This window comes from Mesocricetus auratus, unplaced genomic scaffold (genome assembly GCF_017639785.1).
Source record: "Mesocricetus auratus isolate SY011 unplaced genomic scaffold, BCM_Maur_2.0 Super-Scaffold_100019, whole genome shotgun sequence".
NCBI lineage: Eukaryota > Metazoa > Chordata > Mammalia > Rodentia > Cricetidae > Mesocricetus > Mesocricetus auratus.
Genome location: NW_024429200.1, coordinates 3,547,425 through 3,571,316, shown reverse-complemented (window position 1 = coordinate 3,571,316; position 23,892 = coordinate 3,547,425). Strand labels below are relative to the sequence as shown.

Genomic DNA, 23,892 nt, shown 5'->3' with positions numbered 1-23,892 from the left:
CTTTCCTCCTATTGTGACAAATATTGATCCAAAATGACCAGACGATCAGCTACGAATTTAGAATTCTCAGACTGCTCAGAGGGAAGACGGTAGCCCTGTTTCCCAGGTCTGGTCCACCAGCCACGCCTCTCCTTAGGTTCTCTCCCCACCCACGGGACTGACAGCCTCAAGTAGTGGATGCACGAGGCTGTACGAGCCGTTTCCTTCCACATGTAGAAAGACCCAAGGAAACACAACGCAGACTCTAGAAATACGACTGAGAATTCCATGGGCCCAAGGACCGCAAACGGTGTAGGCTTCGGGTATTCTTTTAAAATTGGGTAGGGCTACAACCAAGACCCATGAGACCCAGAGCTCCAGGCAGAAAGGAAACAGAGACTAGAGCAGGTGAAGCATGCTGAATGAGCAAATGAGGCAGTAGAGCAGCTCTTCAGTGGCCCTCAGAGGCCGGTTTCAAGTCCTCCTCCACGCCAAGGTCCACATTAGGTCCCCTGGTGTGAAAGGCACAGCATCTTCATGCAGCCCGCGCCCGCCCGCCCCCCCCCACCCATGTGACTTCTTACAATGCCTAATACGGGGGAAACGACGTTATGTAAACACTTGTTCTGCGGGATTGTTTGGAAAACAATCATTCAGGTTCCCCCCCTGCATATTTTCCATCAGCGCTTGGTTGGATCCACAGATTTTATAAATACCCTAGCCCAATCACCGGTTGGTTTGTAGATGTGGAAACAGGTAAAAGAATGGTAATAAAGGATGAAAATATACGCTGAGGTCTCTCAGGGCTCTTCATTTTCTAAGAGACAAGCAAAATTTTAAAAGATAAATTATTTATTAGTGGTGTGTGTGCGCGTGTGTGCACATGCGCTAGTGTGTAATGTGTATATGGGAGCACATGCATGCCAAAGTGTGTGTGTAGAAACCAGAGGACGGCTTTGTGCATTGGATTTTCTTCTTCCATCTTTCTGTGGAGTCTGGGAATAGAATTCAGATCATCAGGTTTGCAAGGCAAGCATTTTTACCTCATGAGCCATATCACAGGCCCCACGCCTAACCGAAGTTTCAGCACTGAATATCTTAAAAACAGGAAAGAGAAAAAAAAAAACCACCTACAATGACAGAAACCATAGTAACAAAATGACCTTAAAACATCTGCTCCAACCAGTTCAACACAACTCATGCCTGCAAGAAGAGTAACTTGAGTTAGTGAAACACGTCACTGCTGTGTGCTGTATGCTAGACAATGGAGAAGCTAATGTCACACAGATAGGGTTGACTTGTTACCTACCAGCTATGGTGGCCACCAGTAAAAATCTAAAGACCTCTATGCCTGATTCATCTGACTAAGGTAAGATTTTTACTTTAGGTTTATTTGTTTTCACTTTAATCTATGAATAATTTGCCTAACTTGTGTGTATGTGCACCCCACGCATGCCTGGTGCCTGTGGAGGCCAGAAGAGGGTGTCAGATCCCACAAAACCGGGGTTACAAATGGTTTTGAGCTGCCATGTGATGCTGAGACAGAACCCAACGAGAGCAGCCCCAAGATAGCATTTATAAGGCTGGTGTGATGGTATATGCCTGTAATACTAGTACCCAAGACGCTGAAGCTGGGGGATTTTTTTTTCTTGAGCTTGAGGCACGCTTTCAAGACCTAGCAAGACCCTTGTCTCATAAAACAAAACAAAACAGAAAGAAGGAACCAAGTCCACATAACTGTGCTGAACTCCACACGTGTTCTATGGCACACATGTAATCCCCTACACACATTGAACACCTATACACACACATACAAAACAATAACAATAATGTCAAAATACTTTTTAAGCCAGGCGGTGGTGGAACACGCCTTTAATCCCAGCACTCGGAAGCAGAGACAGGTCTGGTCTTTGGACTTGTTCCGTAGACTTCTCGGATGCTATGGTGAAAATTAATTTAGCTGTCATCTCTACTGTGCTTCTTGCATAATTAGTGTCTGTGTCACACCTGGGACTTGAATTTCAGGTTTGAGGCTATCATGTCAGCAAAGCAAACAGAAATATCCAATCTTCAGTGCCCAAACAAGTATATACGGCCTACCCTAGGAAAATCCTGTTGTCAACTAAAATGTATAGCCAGAAGCATTACAAAAGGGAAGACAGGAACACCAAGTACTACTGAGATAGTATAAAACCAGCAAAAATACAAATTACACTAAGACATACAAATACAGTATATCATTGTGGATATTAAATGGTTAACTGGCCCCATTAGCCAGTGATTCAAGAGAGTCATTAATTCATGCCAAGTTTTAGAAGACAAAATTCTGTAGGAGTCACTAAAGGGAAAATACTACAAAACAAACTTGGTTTTTAAAAAAAAATGTTGCCTAGACTCACTCTGAGGAGAGTTGGGCTGGAGATGGCAGGGCGGTTGAGAGCACTGGCTGCTCTTCCAGAGGACCCGGGTTCAAATCCCAGCAACCACACAGTGGCTCACAGCAGTCTGTGGTTACAGTTCCAGATGGTATGACGCTTTCTTCCACCCTCAGAGGGTACCAGGCACAAGAAATGGTGCATGTGCAGGTAAAACACCCATCCGCATACAAAATAAACATCCTCTAGCCAGCTGTGGTGGTACATGCCCTCTGGAGGCAGAGGCAGGTGGATCTTTGTCAGTTTGAGGCCAGCCTGGTCTACATAAGCAAGTTCCAGGTCACAGAGAGCTACCCAGTGAATCAAACAAAAAACAAAGAAACACTACTCCCCCCCATAAATAATGAACTCTCTGGAAAGTCTATCTCTATCCAAACTTGCACAGATCAAATAATCCCTTTTATATATCATCCTCCAAAATACAGAAACGTGTCATTTCCAAGCCAGTGTGTAAACTTAAAATGGTTGTTTTAAGCCAGACGAAAAGTCATAACAAAATTCATAAAACTAAAAATTCTATGCATGTTGTGTGAACAAACCGAAATGACAGTTCTAAAAACATATTGGGTATGTGTCCAAGTCATCATGGATTATGTCTACATAGGTGTTTTACCTGAAAAAACAAGTTAGACTACTAAGGCGATCAGGAGAATTCCAGTACCAAATTACAAGGTAATAAAATAATCGTTGGGGGGCTGAGGATGTAGTTGCATTGGTAGAGAACTTTGCCAGCGTGCAGCAGGTCCTGGGTTCAGTCCCCAGGACCCCAAACATCTGCTACGGCTGTGCCAAGTATGTAATCCCAGCACTTAGGTAGAGGTAGGAGGATCTAAGTTCAAGGTCATCCTTGTGGTAACCAGAGTTCTAAACCAGCCTGAACTAAAGGGAGGAGAGCAAGAGAAAGACACACACACACTCACTCAGGCACACACTCACACACACTCACACTCACACACACACACACACAGGGCTTCTCTGTGTCACAGCTCCGGCTGTCTTGGAACTCACTTTGTACACCAGGCTGGCCTCGAACTCTGACTCCCAAGTGCTGGGATTAAAGATGTGCACCCACCACTGACACTAGAGACTTTTTTTTTAAGTGATCAATGATGATACTGTGAGAATACTAATAAAATACAGTCTTTATCTGTTAGAGATACTGAATACTTAGGAAGTAAATAATCACTGGGATTTGCTTTAACATAAAACACGGGAACTGGGGGTGGAGACGGAGAGGCCTGGGGATGGAGATGGAGAGGCCATATTTGGAAAACCACTGAGTCAAAAGAATGGGTACATGGAGACCCACCATCTCCCCTCTCCACTTCTTGTTTTGTTCTGTTTTCTGAGACAGAATTTCTCTGTGTAACAGCTCTGGCTGTCTTGGAACTCACTCTGCAGAGCAGGCTGGCCTCAGACTCAAAGAGATTCACCTGCTTCTGCCTCCAGAGCGTTGGCGTTAAAGGCATGCGCCACCAACACCTGGCTCCTTCTCCATTTTCTTTCTTTTTTCTATTTTATTTTATTTGGTTTTTCCAGACAGGGTTTCTCTGTATTGTCTTGGAGGCTGTCCTGGAACTCACTCTGTAGACCAGGTTGACCTCGAACTCACAGAGATCCTCCTGCCTCTGCCTTCCAAGTGTTGGCATTAAAGGCGTGCGCCACCAACACCTGGCTTCCCTCTCCATTTTCAATATGCTGAGAACTGTAGATAAACACTGAAACTTTTAAAACTAAAAGCCAACAGTTACTGAAGAAATTCTCAGAACAGGCCACCACAGAAAAATTTTTTTTAAAAATCACTAAGTGTTCTAACGCTGTTGCTATTCAGTGCAGTGCTAGAATGTTCCTTCCTTTTCTACCTCTAACCACTTCCCTTCCTCCCTACTCAGCGATTTCTTCAGTTGCAAGCAACTTAGATGCCTACTCCTAAACATAACTTCCGGTAACTTAGAAAAGCTTTCAAACTGTTGCATCAGAACATTAAATATTTAAATAAAGGGGCACACTGAAGTATTTCTTCAAATACTTAATGAGCTAAAGAGATCTCTGTGAGTTCGAGACCAGCCTGGTCTACAGAGAGAGTTCCAGGACAGCCTCCAAAACAATACAGCGAAACCCTGTCTTGAAAAACCAAAAAAAAAAAAAAAAAAAAAAGAATTCTTGTTCCAAACAATTTAAGAAATTTAGAACACTCCTCCTTTGTACGTCTTGATACACACAAATGGAAGTAACTGGACTTTTTTTGTTTGTTCGTTTTTTTGACAGTACACGGATGATTAAAAAAGGTTTGAAGATCAAGTTGGTTCCAAAACAGGGCGGCAACACTCACAGAGTTTTTTTAAGAACCAAAAAAGTGAGCAAAACACTCTGCCCAGAAAAAAGTAACCGAGCAGAAGTTGAGCCTGGAGGGTCAGACCTGTAATCTCAGCCACCTGGGAGTATGTCACCGGAGGAACCCAAGTTCAAGGGCTATGGAGCGAATTCGAGGCTAGCCTGGGCTAGTTGGTCAGACTCCGGATCAAAAGATTTTCTAAGTCTCAGGATGCATATTATCAGGCTTCAATACTACACACACTCAAACTCACACACACACACACACACACACACACACACACACAGAGAGAGAGAGAGAGAGAGAGAGAGAGAGAGAGAGAGAGAGAGAGAGAGAGAGAGAGAGAGAGAGAGAGAGAGAGAGAGTGTGTGTGTTTGGAAAGACAATAGTCTAGAAGAACCTCTGCAACACCCAGAAGAGGAGGAAAGGGCAAAAGGGATGAGACATTACATAAACTAGAGAAGTCGGGGCGGGGGGGGGGGGTAAGGTCGGAGAGCCTGTCTGGGGGAGTTTGGCTCATGTGAGCAGGACACTGGTTCCCTATACGCGGGAGATGGAGGCGCAGGATTCATTGCACGGGCCTGCGCAGGGTGTGTGTGTGTTTAGAAGCTATCGACAGGTGAACCCCAGCGAGTGATCCCTGTCGCAGAGAAATCTGGAAGACAGCTAAATGAAAGGCCTGACTTAAGCCTTGGAAACGCCTGTATCTAGGAAGCGTAAACGAGTCGAGTTGGAACAGAAGCAACAGCCTGAGAAGTCAAACCACACTGTTTCACGCAACTTGAGAGAGCGGAGCGGCTTGCAAGAACGGGTTGTCACTGTGCGCACCACCAGGCAGGCTAGACAGGGAGGCTAGGAGGCCACTCCGTCCTGGGAATCTCAGGGAGGGCCACTCTGGCCAGGTGGCGCGGCCCGTCGCTAGACCAGAGGCGGAGGGGACCGTGGGGGAGTCGTGGAGGGCCACAGCGGGGCCCCGGAGGCACACCCGAGTGTGCAGCCCTGCTGGGGTACCGGGGAGACCACAACCCGCCGCGTGGGGGTGGGGACACCAGGGTAGCAAGGAGGAAAAGATCCACCTGCAACTTCTCCAAACTCCGGTTGGCCCAAAAGTACTTTAATTAGGATTTTAGTGGGCGACAGAAAGGGCAGAGAGGCAGCCTAGCGTCAGGCAATATCGATTTGGCCCAGGGAAGTGGTTCTCAACCTGGGGTCGGGAAGACCCTTTCACAGGGGTCGTCTAAAAAAACGATCGGGGGAAAAATATTTACATTATGGTATCACAGCAGTAGCATGAAGGAGCAATGGAAATAATTTTATGGCTGGGGGCCCACCACAACACGAGGAACTGTATTAGGAAGGTTGAGAACCACGAGCCTAGGGGGTCTGAGGAAGAGGGGGAGACAGGGAAAGTGAGTTCTTTTTTCCAGGGGAGTAAGCGACATCCACCCCCCCGCCCCCCCCAGGAAGCAGCCCCACGGTCCCCGGGCAGACTCCCGGGTGCACTCACCGCTGAGCGTGTGAATAGTGGCAGCGGCCCAGCAGGTTGAGCTTGCAGAGGTGCAGGCTGTCGCAGGGTCTCTCGCAGTACTTGCGACGGCAGACGCGGGCTCGGGTGGTGGCCACCACCGACCGAGTGACCCCGGTCTGGCCTACGATCTCCAGCAGCACGAAGCGGTCGGGCCCCGCCGCCTCCAGCAGCTCGCAGAGCTGCGCCTCGGGGGAGCGCGATCTCAGCCAGCAGCCCCTCCAGGGTCATGCGGCCCCCGTGGGCACACAGGATCTTGGTGATGAAGCAGCACACCCCGGGGTCGGCCATGGCGCGCTATGGCTGCCGCTGCTCCGGCCGCAGCGCGGGACGCCGCTCCGCCGAGAATCGAAACTTAACGCGCGGCCCCAGGGGCGGACGCGGGCGGTGCCGTGTGTGTGCGCGGAGCCGAGCGGTTTCGCTTTCCAACTCCCGGCAGTGGCGTCGCGAGGCGGGTCCTGGGGTCAGATTTAAGGTCAGCAGCGCCGGAGACAGAGAGAGAGAGAGAGAGAGCGGGAAGAATGCGACGCGGTGCCGGCGGGCTCTGCGTGCGCGGCGACACCCTGGGTCCCAGGCTGGACGTGAGGCGCCCACAGTTCGGGACAGCGAGGCCGCTACCGGGATGGGAGGGAGGAACGACGTTCGTGGGGCTCGGGTGGGGTTTTGATAAGCCTGAGGCGAGTGACGCATCCTGGGGGGGCCCACTGGAGGCGTCCTCAAGTTTGCCCCACCCAGCGCCGGAAAGAGCTGACCCTGGTGAGCTCTTCCTCCTAGCAGGGCGCTCTGCGGGTGTCGTCAATGCTCGCTACCACTCCGCTAGTAACCAAACTCGCACTTGCGGAAATAACTTGAATGAGCAGGTGGAGCTCCGATGTCACCGAGGTTCTCAAAAACCTGTCCCGGGCATGATCTGCAACCAGGGCTTCGACACACACTTTGTGCGCACCGCGGAGCCCCTCTTAGAGAGCCGTGATTGGGACTCCCAAGCTATTTGAAGACCCACTCTTTATCCCTTTCTGGCCTTCCTAACTAAAATCGCCAATTTTGGTGCCCTAAACCAACGGCGTAAGCAATCCGGTGACAGTAGGAAGCCACATCGGGCATGCACAGAATATCCCCCAAAAGTCCTCTTCTACCGCTTGGAATGAAGATGATTTTTAAGGTAAACCCTTTAAGATATTGTAGAGGTAGAAAGAAATATTAGCTAGATTTCTTTTGAGGAAAGCCAAGGCAGACGAAATTAAAAAGCCATCCACATCCCCCAGGGAGCTTCTAGAAGATTCAGCTGCTCCAGGCCGGGCCATTAGCATAAAAAGAACACCTCAATATATCCTTCCAGAGTCTCCTATTGAAACACAAAAACCTGTCTGCTCTTCAGTCCCCTCCCTTGTTGAGACTAGTATCTTTTATTTAGGACAATTGTCTATGCTAGTTGATTCATCTATATTCTCAGCTAATTTGCAGGCCGCCAAACCCTAGACCCAAATTAGAAAGGAAAAAGGGTTTTCCCTTCAGCTCTCCGAAATGAAATGAATGGATAAGGTCGCTGATCAGATAGGAAATAAATGTGTTTTTTTTTTTTTTTTAAGTTCTGCAGACACGGTGCAGGAGCCATGTGAGCCTGAGATGTTTTGAACTCCACAAGACGGCATGGGTGGCTACACACACACACACACACACACACACACACACACACACACACACACTAATAATAGCTTGGTGTAGTGATTGCACACCTGTATACCTGTAACAGAAGCACTTGGAGAGTGAGACAGGGATTATAGGCAGGGAAGATAGTTCTGCATGTAAAGGCACTGTTGCGAAAATTTGGTCCCCTGAACCCATCCCCATGCTGGGGAGTTTGCTCCTGCAAGTGGCCCTCTGACCCCCACCTTTCCCTCTCTCCCACCCACCACGAATAAATGTAATTTAAAATAAAAAACAAATCAGTAAGAAGATTCTTCAAATGCTGCAGACACTTGAATGAGAATCGCTCTGGGTGTGGCTATTCACAGGGGTCCATTCCAACTCCCTGGAGCCCAGTTCTTTGGTATGAAAAGAAGCCAAGCCTGGGACCCTCTGGCTACTTGTAGACTCTGGCTTTTTGCTTCTGGAGTTTTTTAATCCACTTGGCCTTATTTTCTGACAGGTGTCCAGAGACCCGTTCTTACCAAATCAAGTAAGATGTGTGTATTCACTGACTGTCTTCCGTGTGGGCCTTACATTAGTGACTCTAAAGACATAGAAATCACAGAAAAAAAATCTGCTCTCAGCTTTTAAAACAGGAGTCCCATCCCTATAGGCACTGAGAGCAGACGTCATGAAGAACCCAAAACTTGTCAAGTCACTCTTCCTGTGAAGGGCTGAGGAACTGGGCAAAGGGAATATTAAAGATAAGTCTTTTCTATCAAATAATGTAAAATTGTGCTCAGGACAAGAAATTTAAATTTCTTTTATCACCCCCACTGTTGTGATAAAGCCTGAAGGGAACCTTGGTGGATTCCGTGGCAGGCGAGGGTGACTGAGGCAGAGGGACAAACATGCCAGGCAGACAGCTTAGTGAGTTTTATTAGAAGGGGGGAGGAAAGAGAAACGAGGTAAAGAGACACAGACACAGAGGACAGAAGAGAAGGGGGAGACAGGGAAAGTCCTGTCTGCCCCAGGGGAACAGCGAGAAAGAGATCGGGAAAAGACATATTAAGTGAGCAGGGTCTTTCTTTTAAAGGGGTTCTTTGCACCTGCTTGCAGACTATGCAACCATGGAACCCTGGGCTGACCAGGGGACCGCCTGAGTGCATTCTGCCAGGTGACAGGGGCAGGCCAGCACAATGCCTGAGTCCTTACATCCACCTTGTTTGTTTGTTTTTTTTTTTTTTTTTTTTTTTTTTTTTTTGGTTTTTCGAGACAGGGTTTCTCTGTGGCTTTGGAGGTTGTCCTGGAACTCGCTTGGTAGTCCAGGCTGGTCTTGAACTCACAGAGATCCACCTGCCTCTGCCTCCCGAGTGCTGGGATTAAAGGCGTGTGCCACCAACGCCCGGCTACATCCACCTTGTAAGAAGGACTTTTATGAAAATATTTCTTTCAAAAACAAAAACACCCGACCCAACATAAAACCTTTATTTGCACAGAGGCCCTGCTGCATTCGTGGAACTTAAGTGACGGAAGCAGAAAACCCCTTCCTCCCAAGACTACATAACCACAGAAGACTGTGAGGTAGGACCCAAGTGTGGGGGTTGAAGGGGACAGGATGACCCAATCACCATCTGAGTTAGAATAAAACCCGAATGCCCAGGCTGGTGGCACACACTTTCAATCCCAACACTCACTCCGTCGGCAGAAGCAAGCTGATCTCTGAGTTGGAGGCCAGACTTGTCTACAAAAAGGGTCCTAGGACAGCCAGGGCTACCTAGACTGTCTCAAGGGAGGCGGAGGAGGGGGGGGGAGGAGGAGGAGGTGGTGGAGGAGGAGGGGAGAGGAGGAGAGAGGAGGAGGAGAGAGGAGGAGGAGGAGAGAACCAAGTCCTCCACTTCCTATCTGTGTGTTAGTCACCCTCCTTGATCACGGTAAAGTTTGTCTTGTACAGACACTTCACCTGGAGTAGTATTCTCTTTCTTTGAGACCCCGGAACATATTCCTAACAGGAACGTGTGCTAGGACTGTGAAGTCTTACTGGCTCACCCCTTCGCTCTCAGAAATGGCTAATCCCAGTAAGGATTACCTCAGTCATGAGGGCTGGAGAGATGGCTCAGCAGTTAAGAGCATTTGCTGCTCTTGTCGAGGATCTCGGTTTGCTTCCCAGCACCCTTAGGGTGGCTCACAACCTCGCCATCTTCTGGCCTCCACGAGCAATACACCAGACAAACACACATAAAATAAAAATAAATTTTAAAAATATATGACTGAACTCTCCATCCCGTGCCCACCATAAGAGTCATAAGAGACCCCACTGTGCTCCCCCAAGGAGCCTCCCCGTCTCTCCTGGAATGCCTTCACATTTTTCCTTAATAAAACTCTTTGACTCATTGCTATCTGAATTTCCTTATTCTTCTTGAGCATAAGATAACAAACTTAGAAACCTCTGGGTGGCTTTCATGACCATTGGATTTCAGACATCCTAGTTCCCCAGTCCCACAGGGTTAAGCCACCCACAGCCTAGAAAGCTGTAGCAACAAAGAACCCACATCAAGGCATTCAGTGGCTCTTCCCCAAAGAGATTAAGGAGATTAAGGAACAAAGAGTCCTGGCTGGGGAGATAGCTCAGCAGTTAAGAGAGACCAGAGTGATTCCCAGCTCTCACGTGGCAAAGAGTCACAAAAACACACATAAGGAAAGTAGGTCTTTTTTAAAAGGTTTCTTAGCCTGGCGGTGATGACGCAGGCCTTTAATCCCAGCACTTGACCAGCCTGGTCTACAGAGTGAGTTCCAGGGACAGACTCCAAAGCTACACAGAGAAACCCTGCCTCGAAAAACCGATAAATAAGATTGCTGGGCAGTGGTACTGCACACCTTTAATCCCAGCACTTGGGAGGCAGAGGCAGTCGGATCTCTGTGAGTCCCTAGACCTGTGGTCTTCAAGAGCTAGTTCCAGGACAGGCTCCAAAGCTACACAGAGAAACCCTGTCTCCGGAATAAAAAGAAAGAAAGAAAAAAAAAACCTGCTTTGAAAAACAAATAAATAAATAGATTTCTTTGTTAAGGACAAAAGCCCAGCTGGATGAGAGTGCCTAGAAATACAGATAACAATTCCCCTCCATTCAAATCCTGAAAAACTGTTAATGCTGGGGATGCCGCTCACATGACTTGTCTAGTACGTAAGAGTCCTGAGCATCTCCACTTCAGCAAAGAAAGGAAGGAAAGAAGGAAGGATACATAATTAAAAGAACACTCTAAATTGTGGAAAGGAAGGACAAGGTTTTTTGTTTGTTTGTTTTAATAGGGTCTTACTATTTGTAGCATTGACTAACCTGGAACTCCCCATGTAGACCAGGCTGGCCTCAAAGTCACAGAGTTCTGCCTCGGCCTCCTGAGTGCTGGGATTAAAGGTGTGAGCCACCACGCCAGGCTTCATTTAGGGCATTTTGAAATAATAACATGCACTGTTACACTTGAGTTTCTTGGTGGGGAGCTAACGAGGGGCCAGATAGAGGGAGATACTTCTTTTCCAAGTGGTTGGCGGGAATAGGGCAGCGTGCTAGAAATAAAATGCCTTTCCAGCGAGAAGTCACTGCTCTCTCTTAGGAAATGCTCTTTAGTAGTGTTGGTCTGACTGGGGCAATGCCCAAGGAAAAGAAGGCCTTGAATAGAAGGGGTTGCTAATTTACATACGCTTTATTCATATTCATTTTCTTGCACCTTCATCCTTACATCTCTTTTGTCCCTGCTACTGGTTACACTTTGAACAATATAAACAGAGAGGAGACTGTAGGTCTGGTTGCTTAGGCAAATAGGAAATTTGCATAGCAAAGCTGTTGCCAGTTATTTCTTAAGTGCACCTGTGATGTTTCCTTCAAAGAGTTGTCACCCAGGGTCATCATGCCCACCTGCCTATTAAGAACACAGGGGACTTAAAGGAAACTAGACGTAATGATGCCTCCCTCGGGGCTATCTTCTTTGTTATGGGGATGTAGCCTAAAGGATAGTAAACAAATTGTGGGAAATAAACATTTACTTTTTTTTTTTTTTTTTTTTGGTTTTTTGAGACAGGGTTTTTCTGTGGCTTTGGAGGATGTCCTGGAGCTACCTCTTGTAGACTTGTAGACCAGGCTGGCCTCGAACTCACAGAAATCTGCCTGCCTCTGCCTCGAGAGTGCTGGGATCAAAGGCGTGTGTCACCAATGCCTGGCTCAAACATTTGTATTTTAGCATGCTAAATTTCACTTATCTCTAGCAGGCCTGGTTTGCATTACCCTTATCTTCCGGGTATTTTGGAGGCATCATTCCCTTAACTAAATTTTACTTTGTGTGTGTGATTTTATGTCTCCTAAGCGAATCTATTAGTAAATCCTTTATAACATCATTTCTTCGACTTTGAGTTTCTTTACATCAGCAGGGGGATAGAGACTGAGGTCAGCCTGGGCTACCTGGGAAACTCTGGGACAGCATGGGGCATGCGGTGAGGGGAGGGAGAAGACTAGGAGGAAAGGGAGGAGAGGGGTAGGCAGATCCTGAGCAGAACACCAGAGAACTCAAAAGAAGGAGCAGAGTGGGTCTGAGGGAGAACGACACCAGAGAGCAGGAGCCCTGCCTTGGTAGCATCCCAGCGTGCTTTCTGTTACTGTTACTGTTACTGTTACTGTTACTGTTACTTTCTGACACCACGACCAGAAGCAACTTAGAGGGGAAAAGGTTTATTTCCTCGTATACCCCATAGCACACCAGGAGGGGAAGCCAGAGCAGGGACCGAAACAGAGGCCACGGAAGACTGCTGCTTACTTGTTTACTCTCCACTTCCCAAGCAGCTTGCTCTTTGCAAACAGCCCAGGACCACATGGCCAGAGGTGGCACCACCCACATGGCTGGGACCTCCCACATCAGTCCTTAATGAAGAAAAAGAAAAAAACGCCCCCCCCCCAAACTGTGATGAGCTAATAAAGCTAGCCACAACCACAGAGGCCAGGCAGTGGTAGCACACACATTTAACCCCAGCACTCAGGAGACAGAGGCAGACAGATCTCCGTGAGTTCGAGGCCACCCTGGACTATGTTAGAGTGAATCCGCCTAAAAGAGAAACAAAGCTCCCACCTGTGATCCCAGCACTTGGGGACTGGAGACAGGAGTGATAGGGTTGGGCTAGAGAGGAATACAAGGCAGGAGGAGACAGGACCACGGTCTGACAAGCAGTGCAGTCAGAGAATACAATCTCCGGTTCGGACTGAGCATTGGTAGAGGTGAGAACTCTCTGGTGGCTGGCTGCTTTGCTTTTCTGGTCTTCAGTTTTAATCCCAATATCTGTCTCTGGGTTTTTATTACTCATGCAACAACAAACTTGTTCATGGGCCAATCTGATGGAGATTTTTTTTATTTGAAGTTCCCTCTTCCTAACGTACATCAAGCCCATGTGCTGGTTGAGGCCAGCAGAGAGTTACAGACTTCAGTAGGTGGTGGGCAGATCCAGAAGTAAAGCTGCCAGTTATCATGCGGGTAGTTTGAATGCAATCGGCCCCCATAAACTCATAGGGAGTGGCACTATTAGGAGGTGTAGCTTTGTTGAAGTAGGTATGGCCTTGTAGGAGGAAGTGTCTCACTGTGGGGGCAGTCTTTGAAGTTTCCTATGCTCAAGATATCACCCAGTGTCACAGGCCACTTCCTGTTGCCTTCTGATCATGAATGTCTGCAGGCCACCATGCTCCCCGCCATGATGATAGTGGACTGGACCTCTGAAATTGAAAGTGAGCCACCCCAATTAAATGTTTTTCTTATAAAAGTTCCTGTGGTCATCTCTGTGAGTTCAAGGCCAGCCTGGTCTACAGAGCGAGTTCCAGGACAGCCTCCAAAACAATACAGAGAAACCAAAAAAAAAAAAAAGTTCCTGTGGTCATGTTGTCTCTTCACAGCATTAGAAACCCTAACATATCAGGTTAACACAGTCTTGGAAGCTGAGCGGCAAGTCCTTTCTGTATACCTCGTCAACTGTATCTGTCCTCAGAGCCTCAGGGGTCTCCAACAGTTTCCTGCAAGGAAATTCAGGAAAGCGAAGCTGATGCAGAGAACTTTGGATTCTGTCTCTGTAGGTGATCTCAAGGCCACAACTGGCCCTCATGAGATCCTTCCACTATTGTTTTTTTAAAATTCTACATGCGGGCTGGGGAGATGGCTCAGCAGTTAAGAGCACTGACTGTTCTTCCAGAGGTCCTGAGTTCAATTCCCGGCAACCACATGGTGGCTCACAACCACCTTGAATGAGATCTGGTGCCCTCTGCTGGCATGCAGGCAGAAGACTGTGTGTATACAATAAATAAATAAAATAAAAAATTTAAAAAAGTCTACATGCTCTTCACACACACACACACACACACACACACACACACACACACACACACTCATGCAAGTACCTGTGGAGACCAGAAAATGTGTTGGATCACTTAGAGCTGGAATTTCTGTTGGGTTTTGTTTGTTTGTTTGTTTTAAACAGAGTTCTTTTTAAAAATGATTTATTTATTTATTGATATGTATACAGTGTTCTGTCTGCATGTATCCCTGCAGATCAGAAGAGGGCACCGGATCTCATTATGGTGGATAGTTGTGAGCCATCATGTGGTTGCTGGGAATTGAACTCAGGACCTCTGGAAGAGCAGCCAGTGCTCTTAACCTCTGAGCCATCTCTCCAGCCCTCTGGTGGTTTTGAGCCAATCAATATGGGTACTGGGAACTAAACATGGTTCCTCTGCAAGAGCAGCCAACAATCTTTTTTTTTTTTTTTTTTTTTTTTGGTTTTTTGAGACAGGGTTTCTCTGTAGCTTTGGAGGCTTCCCTGGAACTCACTTTGTAGACCAGGCTGGCCTCGAACTCACAGAGATCTGCCTGCCTCTGCCTCCCGAGTGCTGGGATTAAAGGTGTGCGCCACCAACGCCCGGCCAGCAGCCAACAATCTTAACTGCTGAGCTAGCAACCAAAGTCTTCTTTGTCCTTCTTCCCAACTACCAAGGTCCAGCTACCAAAGTATTGAAGTCCAACAATCAAAAGCCCACTTTGAGCCGGGCGTTGGTGGCGCACGCCTTTAATATCAGCACTCGGGAGGCAGAGACAGGTGGATCTCTGTGCTTTGAGGCCAGCCTGGTCTACAAAGTGAGTTCCAGGACAGCCTCCAAAGCTACAGAGAAACCCTGTCTCGAAAAATCAAAAAAAAAAAAAAAAAAGCCCACTTTGAATCACCTAATTAGCATACCCAATTTAAATTAAACAGCTCATCCTAACATGGGTTTCCTCTTACTTTTACCTTTATAAACTATTTGCCTATGGGCTACATGTGTCTATCCAGAGGCAGTCCTTTGTCCTTCCCTCCAACCCAAGACCAATACCCCTTCCCCCTCTCCCTTGATCCCTTCCCCTTATCCCTTGTCTTCTATCTCCCCCTCTCCCCCCTCCCCCTCCCTCTCTCCCTCTCTCTGGTTTTTTGAAAGTAGCCCTGGCTGTCCTGGAACTCACTCTGTAGACCAGGCTGGCCTCAAACTCACAGAGCTCCTCCTGCCTCTGCCTCTCAAGTGCTGGGATTAAGGCGTGCACCACCAACGCCCCGCCTTTCTTTGTCTCTTATTCCCTATCCTCTGTCCCTTTAGGGTAAATAAATCTCCTTTGTTCTGAGAACTTTGTTTTGGGGGTCATGAGCCAAAACTGATTTCCTTCAGTGGATGGGATTAAAGCCTTGAACCTAACCACATTACATTTTTTTTTTCCCAGACAGGGTTTCTCTGTGTAGCTTTGGTTGTAGACCAGGCTGACCTTGAACTCATTGAGACCAGCCTGACTTTGTCTCCTGAGTGCTGAGATTAAAAGGTGTGTGCCACCACTGCCCAGCACATATTATGTTTTTTACTTTTCATTTCCAAGGCCATACTAACATCCTAAATGGTATGACCCAGAATTAAGTGATGTTTGTATCATAGCCTGGTCCTGCCTCAGAGTTCTTTTCTGTTCCAAACCTCATGTAATACAACCTAGTTTGAATCTGTTTCCCCAAAATGTGTCAAAAGCCATGTGTCAATGTTACTTGGGGTTTGAGGGAGACAGGATGTCAGGAGAGAGGGTCCCCCGTGATGGCATTTGTAATTCCATTAGAGGTGCGGAGACCTGAGTGAGCACGCTTGCTTGGTTGCCTTATTATGAACTGTTAGTTGTTGAACAGATTCCTGAGATTGAAACATTCCCTCCTGCAGGGAAGTTCCTTAAGCAGGAAGATAAACAACTCAAAAGTAGCTGCAGGAAGTCCCTGAAACTGATGAGACTGTAGGCTTCTCCTTGCCCAGAGATGCAATAAAAGCTGAGAGTCACTCTCAGACCAAGCAAGCTGCAAAGACTCTGAGACCAGACCAGCTGCCTGGAAGGAGAACCCACACCACAGCACTGCAGGGAGAGATTTAAATCAATCTGCCTGCAGGCTTTGCTGTGTGCTCCATGTTCCCAGATTGTGTGAGCTGTCACCCATGATGGATGGGCTTCTGTGATGTAGCTGTGTTTGAGTCACTTCTGTTCCTGAAAGCTACCCCTCACCTGTATCTCTGTAAGTGATCCCAGTAAAACTCATGGTTCACCAGGTACCAGGTTGGACGTTGGTGGTATCTGTGCTTTGATTGATCACAGCTTCCTATCTGGGGTGAGTAGAACTGTGTGTGTGTAGCATCTCCTCGGGAAGAGTCTTTGCTGTGCTGATCTCAAGTTAGGATGTTGTTCTGATTTTCTTTTTATTTATCTGTCAACTTGATACAAATCAGAGTTATTCAGAAGGACGATCTCAATTGAGAAAATACCCCCATCATGTCTACAGGAAAGTGTGTAGGGCATTTTTTTAAATTGGTAATTGATACAGGAGGCCACAGCTCACTGTGGGCAGTTCCACGCCTGCTCAGGTGGTCCTGGCCTGTATGAGAATGCAAGCTGAGGGGCTGGAACATGGCTCAGAGATTAAGAGCACTGGCTGCTCTCTAGAGGTCCTGAGTTCAATTCCCAGCAACCACATGGTGGCTCACAACCATCTGTAATGAGATCTGGTGCCCTCTTCTGGACTTCAGGTGTACATGCAGACAGAACACTGTATACATAATTAATGAAACTAAATTATTTAAGAAAAAAGATTTGTGTGTGTATGAGTCAGAGGATAACTTGCAGAAGTTGGTTTTCTCTTACTATGTGGGTTCCAGTCATCTAACTCGGGCTGAGACTTGACAGGAAACACCTTTACCTGGCAAATAATCGTATGACCAAGTGTCTTTGAATTTTTGTTTGTTTTATTGAGACAGGGTTTCTCTGTGTAACAGCCTTAGCTGTCCTAGAATTCAGAGATCTACCTGTTTCTGCCTCTTGAATACTGGGATTAAAGTCATGCTCCATCATACCCTGATAAATTTTAATTGATGAAGCAAGTCACTAGATCTTCACAGGATTTAGCATGCTCTCTCTGTCTCCCTCTCCGTCTCCATTTCCCTCTTCCCTCGCCCCTCCCTCCCCCTTCCCCTCCCCCTTTCCTCTCTGTTTTTCAAGACAGGGTTTCTCTGTAGCCCTGGCTGTCCTAGAACTTGCTTTGTAGACCAGGCTTGCCGCAGACTGGGAGATCTGCTTGCCTCTGCCTCCTGAGTGCTGGATTTAAAGGCGTGCGCCCACATTACCCCCCTTAACTCTCGGGAACGCACGTGTCTCCTGCCCCATGACCTCTCCCGTGCTTTCCAGCTCTTCCACACCCATTCAGGGGACTGAGGCCCAGCTGTATGGACTGATCAAACACTTGGGTTTACTCTGGCCTTGGTTATCACAGATGACTGGTGAGTCAACCCGTGACAGTATTGGAAACAATTGTTGTGGAATCAGAGGCTACGTGACTGAACTCTTAACTGGCTGGAGTGAAGAAAGCTCTCACTGGTCCACAGCTGACAAACACAAGCCTTAGGATCCATGCCGGGGCATCGGCTGCTACTTCCTGGTAACAGTCTACAATCATTCTCTAAGATCCTAGTTGCTACAAGGCTCACTGGGAGGTTCGTTTTTGTGGTTGTTGCGCTTTGAGACAGGATTTCTCTGTTTCACACTCTGTAGGCCTGGAACTCACAGAGATCCTCCTCCCTCTGCCTCCCAAGTGCTGGGATTAAAGGCGTGCGCCACCACCTGGCTCAGGAGGTTAAATAGTTGAACAGATCTTCATCTTTTAGATACTTAAGAGAGGCACGCATCTCTGCCACACCCCCACTCCACAGTCGAGTCACTATTTCATGTGTTTCTACTTGCTTCCAGATTTACCAGCTCTTGTCCTTCAGGATCAGTGAGATGCAAGGAGGAGTCCACTATCCAAGTGTGGCAATCTCAGATATATAATTAGGGTTAGGAAAATGGCAACTGGTGCTTCCAAGAACCCAAAGAACCTCTGTAAGCTGGACCTAAGTGAAGACTGCCTTCTATCCAGCTCTACCACAGGGACCATGAGGATGTCTCAGATCTCTGGGTATAGATGAGCTCTGACCCTATCCCTAACAGTCACCAAAACATCTACATTCCTCTTCCCCTGGCCTTGCATTGTTCTGAGATAAGGAATTACCATGCCACAGGAGAGTGTAGGAGAGGGAGGAGGCTCCTCTTCTTGGGGTCTGATTTGTTTTTTACCACTGACAAAGACAGGAGACTTCAGACTTCAGATGCCACTGATAGGGCCCTCCTATACAATACGCATGTCCCCAAAGGCATCTTGTCAGAGATGATAAACAAATTGTGCCTACTTAGGACCAGATAATCCACTCCCAGAGACACTTCAGTAGAAGCAACAAGGACAGTGATGAGACTCAGCTGCAATCCTAGAGGTCCTAGAATCCCCATTGCTGCCAGGGAGCCAACTCTGAAGACGGATCCACTCCCCATCAGTTACATCCCATTGAGAAAACCCGTGTGTTCTCTTGATTTTTACTGTGTTGCCCAAACTGGCTTCAAACTCCTAATCACTCCTTCCTTATTCAGACTAGCTGGAATTGTGCCATCAGGCTGTCTTACTGAACTTAGGGACCCTGGTTTACCTCTCCCAAGTGTCCTTTCAACAGCCTCGATGAATGTGGTCCTCTGAGCCACATTGTAGGGTCTAACCCTCTGATAGTTATCCTGGGCTGATGTGGTGTATCTATTTTCTTCTAGGGGTGGGGGTTGAGACAGGGTTTCTCTGTGTTTCTCTGTGTAACAGCTCTGGCTGTCCTAGAACTCTCACTCTGTAGCCCAGCTTGGTCTCGAACTCTGAGATCCACCTGCTTCTGCCTCTCCAGTGCTGGGATTAAAGGCGTGGGCACCACCGCCTGGCTCTATTTTTGTTTGCAATCATTCCACAGCTACTTTTTGTTTCTCTCCTCTTGGGTCTGAATAGCAATTTAGGAATTTCAGTATCACTTTGTGTCATCACTTGTTGGGGCTTTAGGGAGCTATCCTCGAAGTAGTCCTTGCTAGGACGGACACTGAACCGTGTGTCCTTAAGTCAGCAAATAATCCTATGTTCAGCATTATGTGCCAGCTTGGTGCAGAGTTTTCTTGGAGGGGTAAGATGAAAAATCTAGAAAGAGAGCTAGGTAGGGGTGCACACCTTTAATCCCAGTACTTGGAAGACAGAAGCAGGTGGATCTCTGAGTTTGAGGCCAGCCTGATCTACAGAACCAGTTCCAGGACAGCTGGGGCTATGCAGAGAAACCCTGTCTCAAAAAAAAAAAAAAGAAAAAAGAAAGAAAGAGAGAAAGAAGGAAGGAAGGAAGAAAGAGGCTGAGAATTACTGAGTATAAATCACTCATTCCAGAGGACTGACAGGGGCGGGGAGAGGAAAGGAAAACATTTTTCAGATCATCAAACGAAGAATTTGCTGTTTCATTGCTTTTGGGTTTTGTGTATTATTCTTGGGGTTTTGGTTGTTTTTCTTCATTGTTTGGTATTGTTTTATTTGAAGATCTTGGCATAGTTGAGAGTCTCAAAGACAAAAGTCTGTGGCGAGCACAAAGCTGGAGTTGTAAGGTCACAGGAGTACAGCAAACAACAGGAATCAGCTAACTGCCAATCAGAAGGAAGCAACACAGTGACTATAATGGGTCAGCTATGCTAAGTCACAGAAGTCAAAAGTACATGTATACTGAGTTGAGTCAGATGGAATGTACAAAGTCCATACCAAACAGGTGTTCCACCGAGATATGGGTGGGGAAAGGCATTGGTCATTCGATTAGATAGCAGGGGACAGCCAGGGATTTTCCCTAGCTTGAATCTGTACAAGGGCCAGATTCCTGGGAAGAAGTGAAGTAGGTAAGGATGAAGTTGTTAAATAGAGAAGTAAGATCTAGCCACAGAGGACAGAAAGGGTAGTCATTCCATCAGTATACATAAACTTTGTTGCTGGAGTTGAAATGAGGAATTTGAGACAGTAGGCCCTCTGTCTTAGTTAGGGTTTCCATTTCTGTGAAGAGACACAGCAACTTTGTAAAAACAAACAAACAAACATTTAATTAAAGTGGCAACTTACTGATGGGAGATGTCATTCTGTAAATCTGTCTCTTATTGGTTCTTGAATAAAGCATTGTTGGCTAATAGGGAAGCAAGATAGGTGGGACTAGGAGTCAAGGAAGATTCTGGGAATGAGAAGCAGAGTCAGACACCAGGTAGACCACCAGAGTAAGAGGTCCCGACCTTTTTCTCCAGTAAGAGAAATACTTAGATTAACAATTATGGGTTAAATACTTAAGTCAGAGATAGCCAGTAAGAAACCAAGCAAACAGCCAACAGCTTCATAATTAATATAGCCTCCTATGTGTTATTTGGAGGTTCAGGCAGTGCGGCAGGGCCCAGACGACTGGCAAGGAAGACTACACTCTACAACTTAACAGTTTCAGAGGTTTAGTCCATTATCATCACGGTGAGGAACGTGGTGGCATGCAGGCAGACATGGCGCTGGAAGGAGAATTCTACATCTTTGATCCACAGGCAACAGGAAGTGAACTGTGACAGTGGGTGGTACCTTGAGCATAGGAGACCTCAAAGCCAGTCCTCCCAGCGACACACTTCCTCCAAAAATGCCACACCTACTTCAACAAGGCTACACCTCCCAAAAGTGCCACTCCCTATGAGATCATGGGGAGTCAAGAGACCAACGCATTGTAGGTAAACCAGGACACATGGAGATTCACAGATTAATAGAAATGGGTTAATAATTAAGGGAGTAAGAAGCCTGAGTCATTGGCTAAACCATTGTAACTGATTTTCAGCCTGAGACAAGATGCCTCGAGGCAGGGTTTCTCTGTATTGTTTTGGAGGCTTTCCTGGAACTCGCTCTGTAGACCAGGATGGCCTCCAACTCACAGAGATCCGCCTGCCTCTGCCTCCCGAGTGCTGGGATTAAAGGCGTGCGCCACCAACGCCTGGCCGCATGTTTTCTTGATTACTCATAAAACCAGTGATTTTCATGTGATAAAACAGAGATGAAATTGCCGTGAGCGATCATTGGTATATAGGACCTCTTATAAATATTGCCAGCTGTGGAGGACCCTAAACAAGGATAGCATAATAAAAGCCATCTTTATATTCCTACTGTATTCTTAGAGACTAACACTTAGTCAAGTTTCTATGTCTCTGTGTCTGCTTATCTTCCTGTACAGCATATTTTCAAGGCCTGCAGTCCAGATTTCCCCCAGCTGCAGACTTGAGTCCTTGGAACATATACCACCCATCTTCAAGTGACCCTGAATAAGAACATTCTGCGGCCTGGTTACTAGGCAGTGATCCCTCCCTCATTGTCCTGCATTCCTCTGCCCCATCCCCCTACCTCAGTCCCCTACATCCGCTTGTACAAAAAAATCCTCAATAAGCGGAGCTTGATCAGCCATGCTGTCTTGCTCCCATTTCTCCTATCTCTTGTCCAGTCATTCCAGGTTCCCGTGGGCAAGACCTTCGTTGTGCCCTGCTGGCCAGGGCATAAGATAAAAACCAATATATAAAAAGTCATAATAAGGGGCTGGAGAGATGGCTCAGTGGTTAAGAGCACCGACTGCTCTTCCATAGGTCCTGAGTTCAATTCTCAGCAACCACATGGTGGCTCATAACCATCCATAATGAGATCTGGTGCCCTCTTCTGGCCTACAGGGATACACACATGCAGGAAGAACACTGTACACAAAATAAATCTTTTTTTTTGAGACAGGGTTTTTCTGTATTGTTTTGGAGGCTGTCTTGGAACTAGCTCTGTAGACCAGCTGGTCTCGAACTCACAGAGATCTGCCTGCCTCTGCCTTCTGAGTGCTGGGATTAAAGGCGTGTGCCACCAACACCAGGCTAATAAATAAATCTTTAAAAAAAAAAGCCGTAATAAGAATGAGCCTTGCAGGCCAAGACAGGGCCAGTAGCATCCTGCATCTAGGACATCGGTTCTCGGCCTTCCTAATTCCTCCACCCTTTACTACAGTTCCTTATGCTGTGGTGACCCCCAACCATACGTTGATTTTCATTGCTACTTCATAACTGTAATTTTGCTGCTGAGTGGTATCTTAGTTCCTAAGATCATCCGAAATAAGCGTATTCTGATGGTTGCAATCCACAGGTTGAGAACCGCTGATCTAGGAAGTTGTTTATGGTTTGGCTTCTTCGTTGAACCTGCTGTGCTGCAGACTCCAGGACACTTAAGTGTGAGGCTAATGGGAACACCAAGCTCTGAAAACTCACTAGGCATCGGCTGCTTTAAATAATATAAGACTTAAGCAAAAGGTGCCTACTCCTAAAACGGGCTATTACTCACCCAGAAAAAGGAAGGACGCTCTAGCAGCCTGAGCGTAGTCACTAGAGCCTACATAAAGATGAAAGGAGAGAATCGACTCCTCAAAGCTGTCTCCTGACCTCAGCACACATGTTGTCTGCTCCCGAACCTGGTGGAAGGATCCGGGCATTATGCCGGGCTGCCCCTTCACCTGCAGAATGCACTCAGGCAGTCCCCTGGTCAGCCCAGGGTTCAGTGAGTCCTAAGTCTGCACGCAGGTGCAAAGGACCCTTTAAAAGACAGACCCCGCCCCCTGCCCACTTAAGGCTCTCTTACTCTCTTCTCTTGCTCTCTCCCCGCCCCCTCTCGCTCTTCACCCTCTCCCCTGTAATAAAGCCCACAGTTAGAATATCTCCTGGTTCCTGTTCCATCGCGATCCCGCTACCTAATTTAAACAAAAGGACAACACCTGGAGCTCACCATTTCGGTTTAGCAATCTGCCTTTCTCTGCCTCCTCAGCGCTTGGATTACAGAGGTGAGCCACTACACCAAGGCCGTTACCTAGGTGCTGGGGATCCAAACTCAGGTCCTCAGTTTTGTGGGCCAAGGACTTTAATAACCGAGCCATTTTCCCAGCCCCAAAACATTCTTTCTGATGAATATTTATAAATCTAGTGAACAAAATGAAAAGCTAACAACACTTCAATAGAATTACTGAGGTCTATCGGGATGGAGGGCTTTTCTTTTTTCCAAGAGATTTTCTTTTTCCCTTTAAAGAAAACCAACCTTACTGAGAAATTGCTCAGACTTGCTTTTTTCTGTGCTGGGGATGGAACTCAGGAACTCACACATGCTCAGCACATACTGTAATGCTGAGCTAGGTTTCCTCTCCCTTCCAGGCCTCATTAAAACTCTTTTTATTATGTCTGTTTATCCTATTTTTAATGTTTTTTTTAAATTTAAATTAGAAACAAGCTTGCTTCACATGTCAATCCCAGCTCCCTCTCCCTCCCTTCCTCCCCCCAACTCCTACCCAATCCCCACTGACTCTCCAGGGAGGGTGAGACCCTTCATGGGGATCTCCAAAGTCTGTCATATCATCCTGGGCAGGGCCTAGGCCCTCCCTCATGTGTCCAGGCTGAGAGAGCATCCCTCCATGTAGAATGGGCTCCTAAAGTTCATTCGCATGCCAGGGATAAATACTGATCTAGTACCCAAGGCC

The 23,892-nt window shown here is 47.1% G+C and overlaps 1 protein-coding gene across 1 annotated transcript in view; it reads right to left on the bottom strand.

Annotated features, from left to right (window-relative positions):
- Zc3hav1 (zinc finger CCCH-type containing, antiviral 1) overlaps nt 1–7,002 on the bottom strand; it is a 47,179-nt gene extending 40,177 nt beyond the window's left edge. The window contains 2 exon segments of the mRNA XM_040728491.1: nt 6,257–6,468; nt 6,470–7,002. Coding sequence (XP_040584425.1) covers nt 6,257–6,468; nt 6,470–6,565 — 308 coding nt within the window. The 5' untranslated portion in view covers nt 6,566–7,002.
- Nucleotides 7,003–23,892: the final 16,890 nt, after the last annotated feature.